Genomic DNA, 20,613 nt, shown 5'->3' on the forward strand with positions numbered 1-20,613 from the left:
AGGGTTACAAATCCAGACACATGCCTGCCTCAGGTCTGCCAAATAAGTCTGTAAATAGATATAGATCTACATTTATCTTTGACCTCACTGAGAAGATCTATAAGATAAAATGCTAAATGTCTTATTGTGAGCATTTCAAGAGCAGTACCTTTGTTTCATGGTTTCCTCCCAGTATTTTAAGTGGGACATCATAAATTTCTGATTTTTTTAGATGTCTGCCTATTGTTTGGGAACTGAACTTTGTGAAGAATTTCTCTAAGCTTTGCTAGGCGGCTATTCAGACAGTTGTTAAAGGGCCTGTCACCCTGCTAGCACTTGAACCTTTTCCATTTTGGTAGAACCTGCCAGACCTTGTACTAATATAGCTTTCAAAAAGTCAGTGACATCCTTCATGACAAAGCATTACAACAGAAGTGTTGGTGAGGCGGCGGGTGGTACAGTGAATAGAGTACCAGCTCTGGGGTCTAGAAAACAATTCCAATTCAGCATAGCCTCAGACACTTAGTATCTAGCTGTGTGATCCTGGGCAAGTTACATAACCAAGATTGCCACCCCCCCCACAAAAATATTGCAGGTGTAGTTTTTTCCTATTATACCTACTGTTCTCCACACACACACTGCTCCTGCTTAAGCATGCAGAGCTTTTTGGTGAGGACAGACCTGTCGTATCTTGGTGTAAGTCTTTGACCCAATTGCTGGCTCTCATTGGCCAACAGCTGGTTTCAGCCCAAGCCTCACTTGGTTATTGTTTGGGTTCTGAAGCCCAGAGTGAGCTAGTCATTGTTTCTGTTTTAGACAGAAACCTCGGGGGTCTTCTCCCAGATATTTTTTTTTTGAATAGGTAGAAGAGGCCATTTTATCTAATGGCCCTTACCTTAAGACAAACAGATCTGGGAAAGACCTTAGCTTAAAAAGGTCAAGGTCTCCCACTGCACCCAGGACCATCTCCAGTCGTCCTGATGTATTTCTTGCCACTGGGCCCAGATGGTTGTGGAGGAGAAAGTGAGCCAGGTGACCTTGCTCATCACTGTCTCGATGAAATCTAATTCACTTGCAAGTCCTGGCTTCCCCTTCCTGATGTCATGGTCCTCTTAGAGAATGAAGGACAAACAACATTGGCACCAACTACAAATAGCAATAATAAAAGTTAACTTTCATTCCAACCAAAGGTAAGATGAAAAAAGTATTAGGATATATCTTGTGAAGAGAGGAAAGGAATCTAGAGTGAGCAGTGAGACTTAAGAAGTTAGGAAGATAAAGCCGAGGTCAGTCAGCTTGTTAGTGATTTGGGGGCTAGGTCACTTAATGCAAGTAGGAAGATAGCACTATAAATTTGTAAAAGTCATCTTGGAGAAATTGATAGGGTCGGAGTAGAATTGTCTAGTGGCGTCAGGATCAAGCTTAAGGCAGATATTTATTACAAATTACCATAAATTTGTAGTAGAATAAGCTCGTTTTTTTGTGACTGTGCTAATGGTGCTTAACAGTCCTGTAAGCAGAAGCAAAAGAATCATGTTATAAAGGTTTCCCAGTGATACACATGAGAACAGATGATTAAAAGATAGTAGCTATGAAAGTTACAGTATTAGACTACATGGTCAAGACTAAATACTGAAGCTAGAATGATATGGATTGGCAAATAGACATGGGTCAAGAGTTCTAAGATCATGATGAAGGCAAAATATATGATTAGTTGTGAGTGAAAGAATGAGAAAAGAGGTCATGGTGTGTCCTGGATATTGAAGGTGGTATGATAACATGAAATGGTGAAGTCTAAGGTGTGTCAAAGTTGTACCTGGGGAGATGAGAAAATGCAAAGGTGAACTCTGAAGGAAACTTAAGCATCTCAAGAAAGGTAGAGTTTATTCCAGGCATAGGGGATAACTGGCTGATGGCATAAGTAGCCCTCTGAATGACAGCAAGAATTTCACTTTGTGGTAGTGTGTGTAAATTGGAATAGTGAAAAAAAAAAAAAAAGTCTGAAAAAATATGTGGGAGCCAGGTTTAGATGAACTTTAAATGCCTAACAATAAGAGTTTGTATTTGATCTAGACTACAGGCAAGAGGGAGCCATTGGAGTTTTTTGAGCCAGGTGAGTAATGTAATCAAACCTATGTTTAAAGAAAATCATTTGCAGCTGGGTAGAAGATAATTCAAGAGAAAAGTCAAGGAGACCAGTTAGTAAACTACAAAGCTAAAAGATAATGAACACCAGAAATCAGACAGAGTAGTCTATCATTCATATAAATTATCACTGCTTAGTAAAATAAGCCTTAAAACAGGAGTTCTTAAACTTTTTTTGTGTCATGGCGTCCTGTGATCATCTAACAAAGTCTGTGAATCCCTTCTCAGAATAATGTTTTAAATAATTGAAGGAAATACCAAATTTCAATTAAAAATTTGTCAAAATGAAGATACAATTTTTTTTCCATCCCAATTTATGGATCTCTAAAACTTGTCCCCCAGATCCATCAAATATCCATGGGCTCCAAAATAAAAAACTTCATGAAATGTCAGAATGTGGCTGATACAATGCACAGAATAAATGGCATCACCTGATCCTTATCCCAGTTCCCCAACATATCTATGCTGTGCTTCTTTTGGCTTCACCTCCATTTAGAACTGAATAGCCCCGCTTGTGATCCCAGCTTTGTCTGGTTTCAGACCCACAGTGGCACATGCATGCCAGCCTCCAACTCAGTCTGGATACTTCTCCCTCCTTCATACCCTTTTTGAACTCTAGCTCTGAAAAAAGTAATCTAGTCAATCTCACCAGTCCTGGTAAAGACATGTCAGTGTCTTTTACTCCAATTACCTTTCTAACTTTCCTGCCAGAAAATTAGCACTCTTTTTATATGTCTTGTCTTTTCCTATTAGAATTTAAATTACTTACTACCTATCCATTTAGGACCAAGTTTAATTCCATTTAATAAGCATTTATTATATATATATATATAAATTATATATAAAGCATGTATTATATATAGACAGAAATAAAACAGGAGAAATGTATGTTTAGATAAGAAAATACAATACATCACATATACATGTAAATGTAAAATTATATATATATATATATATAAACCCTTTAATGGATCCTCTAGTAACAAGAGGGAAGAGGCCTGTTGAGGGCCTGACATCAGATGCTCCAGAATTTATTAGTTTCTCTATTCGGAGAACTCAGTAGTCAAATTATCTAGTCAAGTCAAAGGATAAGGGTGAGAATTGTTTTTCAGTCATTTGATCATGTCCCATTTTGTAATTCCATGGACATCAGACCCTTTTATCTCACAAATGGTTCAAGCTCATGTTTCTTGCTTCCATGACACCATCTATCCTCATCCTCTTCTCCCCTTTTATCTTCAGTTTTTCTCAGTAGTCTTGGTCTTTTCCAATGGGTCCTATCTTCTCATTATGTGACCAAGTATTTAAGTTTCAGTATTTGTCCTTCCAAAAAAATAGTCTGAATTAATTTAAGTATTAACCGATTTGGTCTCCTTGCTATCCAAGGGATTCTCAAAAGTCTTCTGGAGCACCACAGCTTGAAAGTATATGTGCAAAGGCTCTCAGCTCAAGGGTGGGAGTGGGGGTAGGGGCCCAAAAGTTGGCCAAAAGACTAAAGAGAACTGATCCTTCTGGTCTACAAGGCCAACCTGATTTCTTTTGAACAATTACCCCCATATCCATAAAAGCGAAATCATAAACAAATTGGTGAAATATGGAAGAAATTACCTGTCAAATCTATAGAGGGAAAGTTCATGACCAAGAAAGAGACAAAGATTCATAGGAGACAAAATGGATGATTTTGATTATATAAAATGTAAGTTTTTACACAAAACCAATGGACTAGAGTTAGAAGAAAAGCAAGACAGGGGAGGGGGAGTTTTTCTGATTAGCTCTCATTTCTAAGATATGTAGGGAATTATTAAATTTACAATAATAAGCTATTCCTTAATAAATGGACTAAGGATATTGGATAGGCAATTTTTAGGTCCAAGCTATCAATAGTCATGGATTAAAAACATAATGCTCTAGATTACTAATAATTAGAGAAATATCGATAAAACAACACACTGCCACTTTACACACATCAAATGGGTTAAGATGTCAAAAAAGGAAAATTGGCTCAACCACTCTGAAAAGCAATTTGGAACTATGACCAAAAAAGCTATTAAACTGTACATAACTTTTGACCCAGCAATATGCTGAGATTTATATCCCAAAATGATTTTTTTTGAAAGAGGAGAAACATACATATATTCTAAAATACTTATAATAACTCTTTTTGTGGTGTCAATGAAATGGGATGCCCATTAATTGGGAATGGCTTAACAAATTATGGTATATGAATGGAATGGATGGAATACTATTATACTATAAGAAATGATGAAAGAGATGGCTTCAGAAAAAAACAGGGAAGATTTGTATGAATGGATGTAAAGTGAAGTGAACAGATTCAGGAGAGTAATTTATCCACTAACAATAATATTGTAAAAATAACCCAATGCCAAAATCACAATTCCCAAGAGCTCATGATGAAACATGCTATCCATCTCCAAGTAGAGAATTAATGGACTTGGCGTACAAATTGAAGGACATTTTCTTTCTTTATGTTTTTGGGGGGAGGAGTAGCTAATGCAAAACTTTTATTTTTTTGCATGACTATACATTTGTAATAGATTTGTTTTGTTTTGTTTTGTTTTTCTCTTCATAGGTTTGGGAAGAGGAAGGAAAGGAGAAAATTTTAATTGAAAATAAAAGTATAATTTTTAAAAAGATTACCCCTAGCACTTGATTTTTATCAGCCTTTAAATATATTTGTTATGTACTTCATCTCCGTTTATGTACTTAATACTTCATTAACAACAAAAATACATTACCCCATTAGGAGTAGCATTTTTCAACTGTACTCACCCTTGTGCAGCTTTGCTCCATGAACTTACTTTAACCTTCCATCCTACCCTTTCAGGGGTAGTTTACCTTGTTAAGCTGCAGTTATTTCATTTTGTGCATTGGGTCTGCAGGAGGAGAAGATGTGATAAAAGGATTACCAAAATTTGTATTCTAAAGGTTGCACAAAGTGGCTAAAGCCTGGATCTGAGTTTGACCTGGAAGTTTTCTTTAAGGGTAATGGAGTGAGGAGCTGGGAAGAATAAAAGTTGAGCTTTCACAGCTAAATTAGGCTCCTTTTACAATCTATTTTCTGAGAAGGAAAAATCCAGGTACAACATAGGAAAGGTGAAGCTATTTGGGATATAGTGGCATCTGAGGAAAATCCTAAAATGCTATGGTGTTTTTAAAAATACCTGTTTACCCAAAGATTACAGGAAACTACCTGCTTTTCAAGACCATTTTGGCCACATAGAGTTAAGAAACTCCAGCTGGCACTGGCTTTGAGAAAGGACCTTGATAATGGTCAACAGATACCTGGAGTGTTAAAATAAATACTTATCAACTGTACTTTACCATTGAGTTTCTCCTACTCCCCCAAAAAGGAAATAAACCTTCACTTTCTGGCTTATGAGAGATTTAGGATAATCATGAAAACTTAACCATCATGAACAGTTAAAATGGAATATACAACTCTAAGAGTTTGTTCAATCTACCATGCAAATAGGATCAAAATTTGAAGTGGTTTCATCGTCCTGCCTTGGTAGTGGGGAAGATGAACCAATGAATGATGAAACATCATGTGATTACTAAATACGGGACACTGTGCCTAGTTCTGTGGATACACACATTCCCTCTTTTAAGGAGTTTATAATTAGAGAAAACTACAGAATGAGAAATAAAGAGAAGAATGAAAAATACAATGGAATGTCAGAGAAAAGGTCAAGATGTCCAGACATAGCTACTGTTGCTTATTTGGAAATCAGGGATGTATAGTAAAGGCTGTGTACTCGAGTACAAAAAAAATTTTTTTTTGTTGTTTTTTGGGGGTTTTTTTTGCTTTTAGTTCAAGCCCTTACTTTGACCCAACTATTGTTCTGGTTTTGTTGACTCTTATATTGTCTTTGGACTATTGATTCTGTCCATTCTCTATGAGCCAATGATTCACTGTAGTTTATCCAGTTATCACACAATGTGTAGACCCAGCCCTTTTTTTTGCCTTTGGTCCTTCCCAGACTGTTGGACAAATAGGCGAGTAACAGTTGTTTTTTGTTTATTTTGGTTTTGCCTTTTTCCTCAACCCTGCTTAGATTCTATCTAAGTCTAATATGCTCTTTGATCTTAGGTTTCCAGTCTCTTATTTTTTTACCCTTCACAAATCCAGACTATCTTTCCCCAAACATCTTTTCCCACCTAGTCTTAGTCTCCAGATTTGTGACCAACGGTAGAAGGTTCTATTGCCTCATTCTTCCAGTCTGTCTGTGGTCCTTATGCCCCACAATTTGACACAAGAGCTAAAAGATACTAAACTAGGGTTAAAGTAATTTTGAGTTTAAACATGAAGATATACTTTTAAGGCCTTTATTTTAGGAACTCTTAAAAATATTATAAGTAATGCCCAGTTTGAGGTATACTTCAGACGTTTATTTTGTAAGTTTTGAGACTTGAAAGTTCCCAATAGAAACAAAGATGAAAATGATAGTAAAATTCACAGGATCCTGCCTCCTAAAACTCTTTTAAGTCATAGTATATTCTTTTCAGAGTAATGAATTCATTGTATAGAGAATTCTAAGAAAAGAAAATCCGGCCACCAATTTAGTTGGACATTTACCCTGCAACCTAGTCTTCTGTATTTGCCTGGGGCAATGCAAAGTTAAGTGACTAGGTGACCTGAGGTTGATATATAGTGAAAAAATCCAGTTTGATTCCTGCCTCAGTTTCACTGGCTATGTGACTTTGGGCAAATCAATAATTTTTTTCTCACACCATTTCTTCAAATGTAGAAATATCATACAAAGTTGGCATGAGGATCAAATGAGAGAGAGAGAGTGAGTATGTATTACTTTGCAAAGTTTATTTTTTTATTAAAGTTCTTTATTTTCAAAACATATGCATGGATAATTTTTCAATATAAACACTTGCAAAACCTTATGTTCCAATTTTCCTCCAGCCCCTTCCCTAGATGATATTTTGCAAAGTTTAAAGCACCACATAACATTAGGTAAAAATTTTCATAGGCACTTCACAGGAAGATAGCATGATATAATAAACAAAAAAGGTGGGTATCTTTAAAATAAAAAAAAGACCTAGACTTGGAATATGTAGATATAGCACCACCCTTAGAGTCAAGAGAACCTAAATTCATATGTAGCCTCAGACACTTCCTAACTGTGGGACAAGTCACTTACCACCTCATCTCCTAAAAAACTAGATTCAAGCCTACCTCTGCTGTATTCTGGCAGACTTTGGGCAAGACTTTAAACTAACAAGAATATAGAAATGGGCGGGTCTGCTTTGATAGTAAGCTTTCTCTCATCTAGTGCCTTAAAACCAGTTGCTCTGTTTTCAAACAACCCCTGGATATCCCAAGACCCTTTCAAGGAGTCCACGAGGTCCAGATGTTTTCATTATGCTGAGATACTCCTCCCTTTTCCAACTAAATCTGTAAGACCAGATTTTATTACTATGCTTCAGCAGATATAAAAATCTAGCTGTCTTCTTTTAAGCTAGACAAATATGTATGCAAAACAGTACCATTCATTACTAATTTTTTTCTTTTGAAAATGGTTATTTTTCATTAAAAATTTTGATAATTCATAATGGGTTTTCTGTTACTTTTAAATGAATTAATCAATAAACACTTATTAAGTACCTTCTATGTGCAAGGTATTATGCTAAAGATATAAAAAATAATCCAAAAGACGGTCCCTGCTTCCAATAAGTTTACAATTTAATGGAAGAAACATGCAATCAAGTATGTACAAAGCAAGCCATACATTGGATAAATAAGAGATAACAGAAGGATGTAAGGAAAAGTTTCATGGAATGAGCCTTTTGTTTTTCTGGAGATTTTCAAGTGGAAGCTTTTCAGTCTTTTTTTCCCCCAAAAAAATGTCTGATTCTTCATAACCCATTTTGGTGTTTTCTTGGCAAAGGCAGTGGATGGGTTTGCCATTTACTTCTCCAGCTCATTTTACAGATGAGGAAACTGAAGTAAACAGGGAGAGGTGACTTGCCTCGGATCATATAGCTAGTAATTGTTTAAGGATCAGATTTACAAACATACATAACCAAGGAGAGGAAACAAATCCTTTGCCTGCTAAATAAATCGTGATGTCTTTATCAAGACTAAATTGGTTCTTTAACCTAACACCATCCTGTGGAAATGCACATGAAATATATAGCAAATTTAAAAGCATTTATTAAGTGCCTACTATGTGCCAGGCATTGTACTGAGCATTGGTGATATGAAGAAAGACAAAAGCAGTCCTTGCTCTCAAGGAACTTACAGTTTAATGGGAAATATTGGATGTAGTATAGCCTTTAGCTAAAATTACTAGATCTAAATTGTTGCCTAAAAGAGAGGTATTTCTAAGCAAATTACAAAAACCACTGATTTTTTTTACATCCAGTATATACAATACAAATAAAACATGAAAACACAAAATCCATAAAATTCCAATATTATAAGCACATCCAAAACCTTATGGAGACTGCCATAAACAAAAAAGAAAATAAGCTAAGACCAGGTACATATTTCATTTCCTTAAAAAAAAAACTTGATCAAGTTAATTTAATACTGAATTAATTAAAATCAATTAACAAAATTATATGACTGTTATTGCCATTTCCTACTCCATGTCATTACACATGTATTCTTCTGTTCTATTAATGTGAAATGATGTTCATTCTTCCCTTTTCAAGTTCAAAACTTGGTCTTCAACTCAATAGAGTTTTCCCTTGGGGAAAAATTTCTTTTTTTTATGATCAGGAAGAATTTATTATTTTTTATTATAACTTTTTATTGACAGAGCCCATGCCTGGGTAATTTTTTAAGTCAGTTTGCCTCAGTTTTCTCATCTGTAAAATGAGCTGGAAAAGGAAATGGTAATCCACTTCATTAATTTTGCCAAGAAAACCCCAAATGGGTTCATGAAGAGTCAGACATGGCTAAAAGGGCTGAATGACAACAAAATAAATGTAAATACTAAATAAACATTAAGTAGGCATGTTGAACTATGCTGGGTAGTCAAGGAGATAAAATGTTATATAAAATATCTCTATTTTCATGAAGCTTCTATTCTACAAGGGGATAAAGCCCATGCAGAGACAACTAGAGTTTACAATATAACAATAATTAATATTATTATAAAGAATGGAGAAAGGGATTGGGGGTAAGGGGAACTTCAAGGAAGGCTTCCAAGAGAAAGTCCACTCGTTTTTGTAGTTCTTTTAGAAACAGAGCATCTACTACATAGGTGACAACAGAATACAGAGAATCGAGTACAGGGCTTGGAATCAGGAAGATTCCACTTCTTGAGTTCAAATCTGGCCTCAGACTTTAGTTATGTGACCTGGACAAGTGACTTCAATGCCGTTTGCCTCATTTCCTCATATATAAAAATGAGCTGGAAAAAGAAATGGCAAACCACTCCAGCCTTGCCAAGAAACCCCAAAATCAGGTTACAGAAAGTTGGATGTGACTAAACAATATCTACTACAAATCGTGTATTTAAAACAATCCAGTTTATCTCCATTAAAAATTGGTTTATACCAAGAACATAAGATTTTAGTAACTGGAGTTCTATCATTAATAAAATAATTATTTTAGGGACCTGAATTCTCAATTTCTGTTAAGTTGAATTCATTTAAATTCTGTTAACTTTTTATTCAACTTTCGTATAATTGTCAGCAGAAGCTCCTTTATTATATTCACTTTAATTTCTGCACCTACAATACATATTCATTTTTCAGGGATTTAATGCTGATGAATACTCCTATGTAAACTCTCAGGTAGTTGACAAATAGTGATTTATGCCTGGCAGAAATCACACCTCTTAACAAAAGCTTGCTGGACAGGAAGCTGGCAACATGCAGGGGCAGAGAGGAATGTGAGTAAGAAAAAGTAGCAGGAAATGTAGAACTGAAAAAATATGGTGATGGATGACTCCTTCAAAGAAGTGGTGTTTATCCAAAGAAGGAGTTGTTACCTGATGACCTAGCTTCTTGTTTGCTGTATCTAATTATCAGTAAGCATGATGGTGGATTCGGAATCAAAAGTTCAGCAGATCCTGGGAATCAGGGATTGTGCCCTGCCTCTTTAAAAGCATTCAAGGAACCTCTTTGTCCCTCAGACTATCTCATGTCTATATCATGAGGGAGATCTCACCAGCCACAATTTGGGGACCTGACTTGCCAGCTTCAATGGAAATAGCGTGGAAATGGCTCTGTTATCACCAAACTCAATTAAACAAATATCATTTGTGTTCAAATGTACATTTTGATCCAAGTGAAGAGACAAGGACTTATGGTCTTTCTTCATCCAGAGACTCACAGTATGTCCGTCCTCCATTGCCATCAAGAAAGAGAGCTTTTCTTAATTTTTACTGTTCATGCCAGAGTTTCAGTTCATATAAAAGCAAGAAAGAATAGAACGTATGCATGCTCAAAAATAGTTTTGAAGATTTAACTCTTTCTTCAGTTGCTACTAACTCACAGAATATCTTCTCACACTCTAAAGGCATGAAATGGCATAGATATTTATCTCCTTTGGCCCTCCTAGAATCTCAAGGGAAAGATATAGAGATCTAATTTGCCAGTAGAGTTGAAATAAGGACCATTTGTATCTTTATGAAATATGTGAAGCCTCCCTATGTATTGGCTCCAGTCCCAGCAAATTACACATACTGGAAGGTTAGGGCCTCAATCCCTTCCTCACAGCCTATATTAATTCTATATTACCTTACTTGATCCTTACAACAACAGGAGAGGTGGAAGTGGTTATTGTTCCCATTTTACAAATGGCAGCTACTAAAGCTGGGAGAGGTTGATTTAGCCAGGTTTCATATAGCTAGTAAGGGTCTAAAGCAGGATTCAAATTCAGGTTTTTCTAACTCAAAGTCCAGTTCATGGATTTATCCATTGCCCTTGTTTAAAATTTTATTTTTTCTCTTTTGAAAGAATAGTGAAAATCACTGAAGTTTTTTCATTGCTATTTACAAACAAATGGTCAGAAGCTTTAAATAGTTTTTGGAACTAAGTTCAATTCAATTTATTCAATTCAAGTTCAATTCAATTCAAGTTCATTTATTATGCACCAGCTATATGAGCATCATTTTACCAAATGCTAAGAAAGATGCAAAATCTAATACGTGGTCCCTATTGATATGAAGTTTATCTAGTTTATATAGGATAGTTTTATAAAAGAAGTAGAATGTAAGCTCACTGAGAGCAAAACTTTTTAATTTTGTCTTTGTATCCCTAGTGTCTTAAACACAATATATAACACCACCAGGGGCACATTTTCCTTTCTTTTCTTTCTGTTTTTACTGTTCCCCTCCCATTTTCCCATCCTGGCTTACTCCAGGATGGGATGCTAATTTGCTCAAACAACTTTGGTGAGTTGAAAGACAATAAGTTTTAGAGAGATGGAGGACCACCAAACCTTATCATTTGCCTTACCTCTTTTTCCTGTAGATCCCTTTCTCATCTGCTCAACTGATACAGTTTTAGTACCTTTGTGCTTTGCCATCTATGTTGTTGATGAATTCTCATGACTTCTGAACTTTTTCATCTGTCCAGCAATTTAACATTTTTACTTATCATCTCTACTATAATGAGTTCCTAGAAAGTAAGGATTTTTACTTTTTCTGTTGTTAGCCCCCATCTAATAGCAAACACCAAATAAATTCTTTTTTCCCTTATTAATAAAAGTTCTTCTCATTTAAATCACTCTAAAATAATTTATGATAAATTCACTAGAAGTGAAAACTGTGTATATAGTTTTCAGTTCTCTTTTAAAATATTTAAATTTCTAAAACCAAATTAATTTTTGCTACCAAGTATGTGGGTATACACTAGATCCTTGCAACCCCACGTGTGGTTTTCTTGGCAGAGATACTGAAATAGTTTGCAACTTTCTTCTCTAGCTTATTTTACAGATGGGGAAATTGAGGTAAACAGGGTTAAGTGACTTGCCTAGAGTCACACAGCTAGGAAGTATCTGAAGCAAGATTTCAACTACTGAAAATGAGTCTTCCTGACTTCAGGTTCCATACCCTGCATTGCACTGCCTAGTCGCCCATATACAATAACTATGCACATAAATATGAATAGATAATATACATATAGGGATATTGACAGAAATAAATATTTTCATATTATAGATTCCTATGTATAAATGTCAGCTCTACCATTTAATTTATACCTATTGCTTTGGGATATCATCCCCTTTGAAAATTTTACTAAGTTTTAATGCAATCTCATTTTTTGAATACACCAAGTTACTTGTTTATTAGGAAAAAATGGGACTAGATGGTGAAGTATTGACTTCCTCTTGGACAAATGTGATCACATTGTGTTTGTTGAATGAATTATTTTGATTCTTACAAATTCATCCAAAATTTTAGTTTTTTTTCCAAATGTATATTAGTCTTTAGCTCAAAGACTCATTTAGTATGATCACATTATGCTTGTACAATGAAAAAGTGATTTTTAGTTTTTTCAAATCCATCCAACTCTCTCAGCACCTGTTTAAAAATAAATAGTTGGTGGAGAGCCTCAGTTAAGTAGGAAAGCTTTTTAAAAAATGTTTCTTCCTCTATCAGCTAAAAGGTTCATCTTCCCATTACTGTCAAAGTTATTATCCACATAGTAGTGCTTCAGCATCTTTTTGATGGGATTATATTCTTTTTCATCTTGGTGAATCTCTTCCATATCTCTTTGTAAATCTACTTTAGTTAATCCACCTATTGCATTAGAGGTCTTTCTTAACTGATCTTTTAATTTTTCATGTATGTTATTACAGCATTTGGATGGTATATCTGTTGTCATGATGTCTCATCCTTGAACATATATTAATGATATTTGGGAATTTCTAGTTTTTTGTGGTTTTTTTATGTTAACTAGTCAAATTCTGAAATTTCTTGTGTCATTGTTGAGCTGATTGCATCTCTGGAACTAAAGAGACTGATGGAAGTTTTTGGAATCTGACATCGAACTATTTTACCTTTCTTTTGATGGTCCAGGCCAAAATGCTCTCCTTCAATGCAATAGTTTGTTGTATGCTGGGTAGGGGGTCAAGGGACAGGATCCTATGCTGTTTGCCATTCTACTTTATCACATTTGTTAGGAGGAACTCATTGTTTTTTATTCCTGTTTTTCAACATTTGGTTTTCACATGATTGCTTGCAGGTCCTCCCATTGTTCTGCTAGACTAGTTTCTGCCAGTCTTGCCCTACCTGTGCCAAATCTGCATTTGTCTCTGCACTTTCTGCTCCACTTTGATACAGGTTTGAAGTTGAGTCACCAAGGGGATGACTATTTTCAAGTTTCTAAAATATGTCATCTTAGCTCTTCTTCTTTTTCTTCTTTTTTGCTGAGGCAATTGGAGTTAAGTGACTTGCCCAGGGTCACACATCCAGGAAGTGTGTTAAGTGTCTGAGGCCAGATTTGAATTCAGGTCCTCCTGACTTCAGGACTGGTGCGCGAATCACTGCATCACCTAGCTGCCCCAGTCTACTCTTCTAACACTATAGAGCTTCGACTGGTGAGCTTTCCCTAAAGACTCATTTGACGGTTATGATTTTCCCTTAGCAAAGATATTTATTAAGAATAATAATTCTTATTAATAATGTTATTATTATTATTATTATTAGCAACAATAATAGCAAAGGCTCATGCATCTTGGAAGTGGGCAGCTGCTGCCTCAGCGTCACTGCCCTCTGTCTATGGGTGATTCATACTTTAAGATACTGCAGATTTTGTGCTGTTTGTCCTTATTTTTTGAAGAGGACCAATGACATCATGAAAGGTGATGTCAAAGTCTCAGCCTCATTCTTGCCTCATTCTCATCCAATGTCATCAGAGTCCAGTGGCAGACAAAATAATTGGTTTACCTTACTCAGGCCAAAGATTGGGAAAGAAGTTTCTACTTTTTTATTTTTGGAGGTAATTGAATTTAAATGACTTGCACAGGGTTACACAGTTTCTGAGGCTGTATTTGAACTCGACTTTTCCTGATGCCAGGAATTCTATCCATTCTTTTTTTTCCATTAAAAATACTTTATTTATAAAAATGTTAACTCTTATCTGAGCCTTCAATGAGTTGTAATCTTTTTATGGTAGAGGGTTTTGCCTTGAAGTTGATGGTTACTGAAGGATGAGGATGCAGATTATTGAATTATTATTCTCACAGTGGCTGTAAGAATGTCTTTTTTTCTTTTTTCTTTTCCTCCCCACTTAATAGTATTTTTTTCCAATTACATATAAAGATCATTTTTAACATTCACTTTTATAAGATTGAGTTTCAAATTTTTCCCTTCTCTTCTTTTCCATTCCCCTTTCAAGAAAGCAAAACATCTGATATAAATTATATATGTGCAATCATATTAAACAATTTTTACATTAATCACGTTGTGAAAGAAGAATCAGAACAAAAGAGAAAAAAACAAAAGAAAACAAGTGAAAATAGTATGTTCTGATCTGCATTCAGACTCCAGAGTTCTTTCTCTGAACACGGATAATATTTTCTGTCTTGAGTCTTTAGGGAAAAAAATTGCCTTTGATCATTGAATTGCTGAGAAGAACAAAATCTATCATAGTTGATCATCGTACAATTATTACTGTTACTTTGTATTGTGTCCTCCTGGTTCTGCTTACTTCATTCACAAACAGTTCATGTTACAGGTTTTTCTGAAATCCACTTGCTCATATTTTTTTAGCACAATCTTTTTATTTGTTTGTTTATTTAGTAAAAGATCTGGGTATTTTTACTGAACTTAAGAAGATCCAAGATTTAGAGGCAACATGGCATAGTGGGATAGGTAGCTGGCATTGGAATGTTAATTTTTTTTTCCTCTAGAAAGTTTTTATTCTTAAATGGGTTATTCAGAGGCTTCTTACCCTAACTCATTTACTATTCTACTTCTATCCTGAGCGTGAACAATGATTCCCCACCTTTCCTCACTCTTTCTTCCTTTCCATACGTACAACTTTTACTGACATTCCTCAAAGAAAGTAATTTAGGCTTTAAAATAAGACAGGAAAAGATTTCCCAGAGAGTATTTCCTATTTTTCTAGAAGTCTGGATTAAATATTGATATAAGTTCTTTCATTCAGATACAAATGAAATAAGTTGTAAAGTACTTGGTACATAGCAGGCAATATTGTTGTCATTTCATTCTTGTTCCACATTTTGTTACCCCATTTGGAATTTTCTTGACAAAGATCCTAGACTGGTTTATCACTTCCTTTTCCAGCTATTTATGAATTAGGAAACTGAGGCTAACAGACTATAAAGTGACTTGCCCCAGGTCACAATGAGCAAGTTTCTGAAATTTGATTTGAACTCAGATCTTCCTGCCTCTAGACTCCATTGTGACCCCATATTATGGGACACTATGTAAATGTTATTCCCTGCATTTTCCCTTCTACATCTGGAAAGACTTTTACAGTGGGGAAGCATTTGTTTGTAAATTTAGGATGGCTTTATTTTAAAATTTAACTTTTTATTCAATTAGCAAGCTTTTATTTTAATTTTTCTATCTTTTTCCCCTATTGGGAGGAGGAGAAGAGAAAGGAGGGAAAAACCTGTAGAAATAAACATCATCAAACAAAACAAATTCCCACATTGATGGTATGCAAAATTGGATGTCTCATTGTACATATTTAATCCATCATCTCCCTGTCAGGAGGTAGGTACTCTTTTCAACAGTGGTCCTCTAGAAGGATTTCTTAAACTTTTTTTACTCACTACCCCATTTTGCATGAGAAATTTTTGGTATATAAATATATAAAATAGGTATACAAATCAAACATTTATTGATAATAAATCATAATTTCATGACTTCTACATTCAGTTAATGAGACCCCATTTGGGGTATTAACCCGCAGCTCTAGAATAATAGTTGATCATTAAGATAATGAAATTTTTTATATATTTCAAAATCATTTTTACAATGTTGTAGTGATAGTATAAATTGTTTTTCTGGTTCTGTTCACTTCATTCTTCACCAGTTCTAACAAATTTTAGGTTCTTCTGAAACCATCCTTTTGAAAATTCATACAGCATGATTATATTCAATTATAAAAGCCATTCCCTCAGTTGTTGGACTCCTATTAGTCTTCTATTTTGAACTTCCATAAAATGAGCACTTATGTTTTTGTATACAAAAACTTGAATAGGCAAAAACAGCACTAAGATTTTTAGGACACCTATACATTAGACCTGTTCTTCTTTATTTGATTTCTTTGGGGGTATAGGATTAATAGTAGTGCCACTGAGTTAAAGAGTATACACACCAGAGATTTGGAGGAAATTATTTTAAAATGGTTTTCAGAATGGCTAGACCAATTCACAACTTCATTAAGTGTAATTAAGTAATGTGCCTAGTTTTCCATAATCCTTACAATATTTGTTATTATTCTTTTTTTGTCATTTTGCCAAGTCTGATGGGTATGAACAGAGTCTCAGAGTGACCTTAAATTTTTATTTCTCTAATTATTAGGGATTTGGAGCATTTTAATGTGATTATTGTAGTTTAGATTTTTTCCTTTGAAATCTGAATACATCTTTGTTTGACATTCATCTTTCTTAATCCACATCAAAGAAACTTATTGTAAAGTTGGTTTCTAATAATTTGTTACTTTCGTTAAATATATTTGTTGAAAAAACTTTATAATGAAAATTGTCAGTGTTATTTTCTGTGATCCTCTATATCATTTCATTGAGAAATTCTTACCCATTCTAGATCTTAAAAGATAATTTCTTAATTGATTCTCCAATTTGCTTTGTGATATCACATATGTCTGTCATATATCCATGTGGAGTTAATTTTAGCATATGTTAGATATTGGTCTATACCTAATTTCTGCCAAACTTCTTTCCAGTTTTTCCAGAAGTCTTTGTTAAATGACAAATTCTTACCTCAGTAAATATGGTCATTGAGTTTATTAATACTATGTTCTTTTAATTCTGTGTGTTGGGTTCCATTGACTGACATTTTTTCATCAGCACTAAATTATTTTGATGATTACTGCCTTATAGTCTGTTATGTGATCTGCTACTGCTATGTCCCCTTTCTTTTCAATTGTTTTTTAGTTATTTCCTTGAAGATCTACTTCTCCAGATGAATTTTTAAAAATTTTTTCTAGTTATACAAAATACAAATATATTAAGTATATTGTTATTTTAATTATATTAACTCATCCTGCCCCTGAAAAATTAATCTCTCCAAATATTTAAGATTATCCTGATTACTGTAAAGATTATAATTGCTTTAATATTCATATGTTCATATAGTTCCTCTGTATCTTGATAGTACTTGGAAGTGTTGGCAGTACTCCCATGTATTTTATAAATTCTGTAATTACTTTAAATAAATTTTTTTTATCTTTTTATTCTCAGTTTTGTTGGTAATACATAGAAATGCAAATAATCTATATGGAGTTAGTGGTAGAATTGAATTCCTGCTCCTGTACAGTCTACCTTCTTCTCCCATAAGTTAAAAGTTTGCTTAAATTATTTAATATTAAATTTTAATTAATTAAATTAATAAATTTATTATAAATATGTTACCTGTAATATATTATTAAATTATTATAAGTTAAGTTCATTAGATCAACCAACGTACTTTTAATGCTTATATGGCCCTGTTCACAATCTGGAAATTATCATTCTTCTACCAGAATACAGATCTATCACAGCTAGTAGACGTGGAGATATTACCCACAAATTTATAGTTACTCTTTTTTTTTTCCTGATGCAATTGGGGTTAAGTGACTTGCCCAGGGTCACACAGCTAGGAAGTGTTAAGTGTCTGAGATCAAATTTGAACTCAGATCCTCCTGACTTCAGGGCTGATGCTCTATCAGTGTACCACCTCGCTGCCCCTTAGTTACCCTTTTTTAACAGATAGAAGCTATTTTGTAAAATTTTCCTAATTTTCTGCTAGACTTAACTGCTTACAAAGACCCATCCTAAGCCAAAGACCTTCAGTCACAACTGCAAGTTTTTTTTGTACTTACTGCCATGAACATGAATGATCTGTTGAGATTGGGATCATGAGTAACAGCTCTGAAAATTAAAGTTCTTCATTGTTATTTTATGAGATTTTTTTTTTTACCTTAGGTTGGGAATTGAAAGGCAGAGTTCTATGCTATCTTGTGAAATCAGATATAATTAACTCTAGATTTGGCACACAATTTCTTATGAGGGTTCTGGGTAGAAGAACTATCACAAAGCACTTATTAGTCTTGCTGGTTATGTGAACAATATGATAACTTTGATAAGTTAAAGGTATTTGAAAATCATATGCTTTCTTGGGAACAGTCAACTCATAACAATTTACTCATTTTCTTTTTAGGAAACCGTGATCTCAAAGACAAAGAAGATCAGTTTGGGAGAACCCCTCTCATGTATTGTGTGTTGGCTGACCGTGTTGATTGTGCAGATGCCCTCCTGAAAGCAGGAGCAGATGTTAATAAAGCTGATCACAGTCAAAGAACAGCACTCCACCTTGCAGCACAAAAGGTGAGGGAAACTATCCCATTAAAGCCTAAATAGTTCGTGTAGTAGTTCATTTAATTACTTTGGTGTTAACATCATCAGCTGTCCTGCTTAGAAATAATAATCATAACTGTGGACTCATGCTTAGAAGTGTTTTATTAATTAACTGTAAAGTGTTCTTTCCATAGACTAAACTTTCATTACTAAGTGATGATTCAATGGAATTATAAAACCTTATATTCTGTCTTTGAACTGAAAGTATTGGCATTGTTTAATGGCATTTTTTCAGTAGTCAGAGAATCATAGAATTTTAGAGCAGAAATCAACTTTAAAATTCATTGAATCCAGTCTTGTTTTCATAGACAAGAAAATGAATATCTAAAGATATTTTTAAAAATAATTTGTCCCAAATCTCACTGCTTTACTAGTTGATTTAAAATACCTTGCTCTATTCAGCTACCAACTGGACTTTTTGTCATTGTAAGAAAGTAAACAATGAAAATAAGTTGTGGGGGAAAAAAATAATAATATTGAATCATTTCCTTTTTTGGAGGGGGCAGACTGAATCTACAATTTCATTCTATGAAATTCTATATTCTGTGATGATATGCTTATGTAATCCTTTGCAGTTTGAATATCTTTCTCTTTATTGGAAGAGATAATACAAGTAGATCTGTCTTCTCTTTGTCATCCATTAACGTTACTTATTTTTGTCTTGATTTTGCTTTTAAAGAGGTTTCCTATTTTCAGTTTTTTGTTAAATCTCTGCTCATTATTGACATTAGCTGATCTAATGTCTTTCTTTCAGATTTATGCAACTTTTTGTTGGTTCCTGATTATATCTCATTCTTCCAATCTTTGGTACATATTATTTTTTAACCTAAAGTGGTTTTCTTCCCCTTCTCCCAGCTATTCCTTCTCTTTTTTCTCTACCTCATTTTTCATTTTATAATAAAAATTTCACTTTTTAAAAAGTCATTCCTCTGGCATCAAATTCCTTTTCATAATCTCTGCCATGAAGAACCACTTTTGATGGAACTAGGGATGAGATTTACAATGGACTAAGGCTTAGAAATTGTTAGAATATAGTCTGATATTCTCAGGCTGGAGATCATAGCCAGGAGAAGCATGAGTCAGTCATGCAAAGTTGTTACCCTAAGATATGGTTTGATTAGTAAATAGGCAATCAGCAAGGGGTAAGGTCCAAATTAGAAATAAGAGTTCATGCCAAAGGACTACAGTATTAAAGAGAAAAGTAAACAGACAAGATCTAGGTCAAACAGTAAATAGCAAATGCTGGTAGAATGGGGAGGGGAGGAATGAAAGAGAAATCTGACTTCTCACTAAAAGCCTGAGATAATTTGTAATACTCTTAATTTTCTAGAAATATAGTCATTCTTATATCTAAGGATAAGAGATTGACCTTCCTTATGCTTTATTTATATTAGTTTCACTGGACACTTCCCAGCTCCTGTCAATGAGGAGTACCTTCCTAGAAGAAGGCCATCTCTAAGTGGCTACAGATATCTCACCATGGAATTATATCTATCTGATCTGTGAATTTTTTGAAATGTACATATGATTATATCTATCATTTCCTCCTTTTACTATTATGAATTCCTACATTGACAAGTAGGCTGGTTTCTACCTAAAATGATCTATGAAATGAACTCAGTCTTTTGCCAAAAATCCATCATTTGTGTATTTTAAAATATGGTACAAAGAAACAAAATCTCAGCACCCCAAATCCCGTTCTTGAATACTGTCACTTTTTCCTTTTTCAAAGATATAGAGTTTAACTGGAAGTAGAAAATGTCCCCTATGCCTCTAAATTTTCAGTTTCCTATTCATTTGTTATTGTTTTTGCTGTTTGTCCTTTGTTCTCGAAAAGGAACATGATATCAAGAAGGGAAAGCCACAACATGAGGGTGAATTGGATTTCTATGAGGGAGATGTGCAAGATCACCAGCCTCACTTTCCCCTCCAGACCCTGGATG

The 20,613-nt window shown here is 34.4% G+C and overlaps 1 protein-coding gene across 5 annotated transcripts in view; it reads left to right on the forward strand.

The window, feature by feature from the left end:
- Window positions 1-20,613, forward strand: part of INVS (inversin) — a 218,573-nt gene that overhangs the window by 17,146 nt on the left and 180,814 nt on the right. For all 5 annotated transcript variants that reach the window (XM_031945539.1, XM_031945541.1, XM_031945540.1 and 2 more), the window contains one exon: window positions 18,474-18,640. In XM_031945539.1, the coding sequence (XP_031801399.1) occupies window positions 18,474-18,640 (167 nt within the window). The remainder of the gene's footprint in view (window positions 1-18,473; window positions 18,641-20,613) is intronic.

Source organism: Sarcophilus harrisii, chromosome 1 (genome assembly GCF_902635505.1).
Source record: "Sarcophilus harrisii chromosome 1, mSarHar1.11, whole genome shotgun sequence".
NCBI classification, from domain to species: Eukaryota; Metazoa; Chordata; class Mammalia; order Dasyuromorphia; family Dasyuridae; genus Sarcophilus; species Sarcophilus harrisii.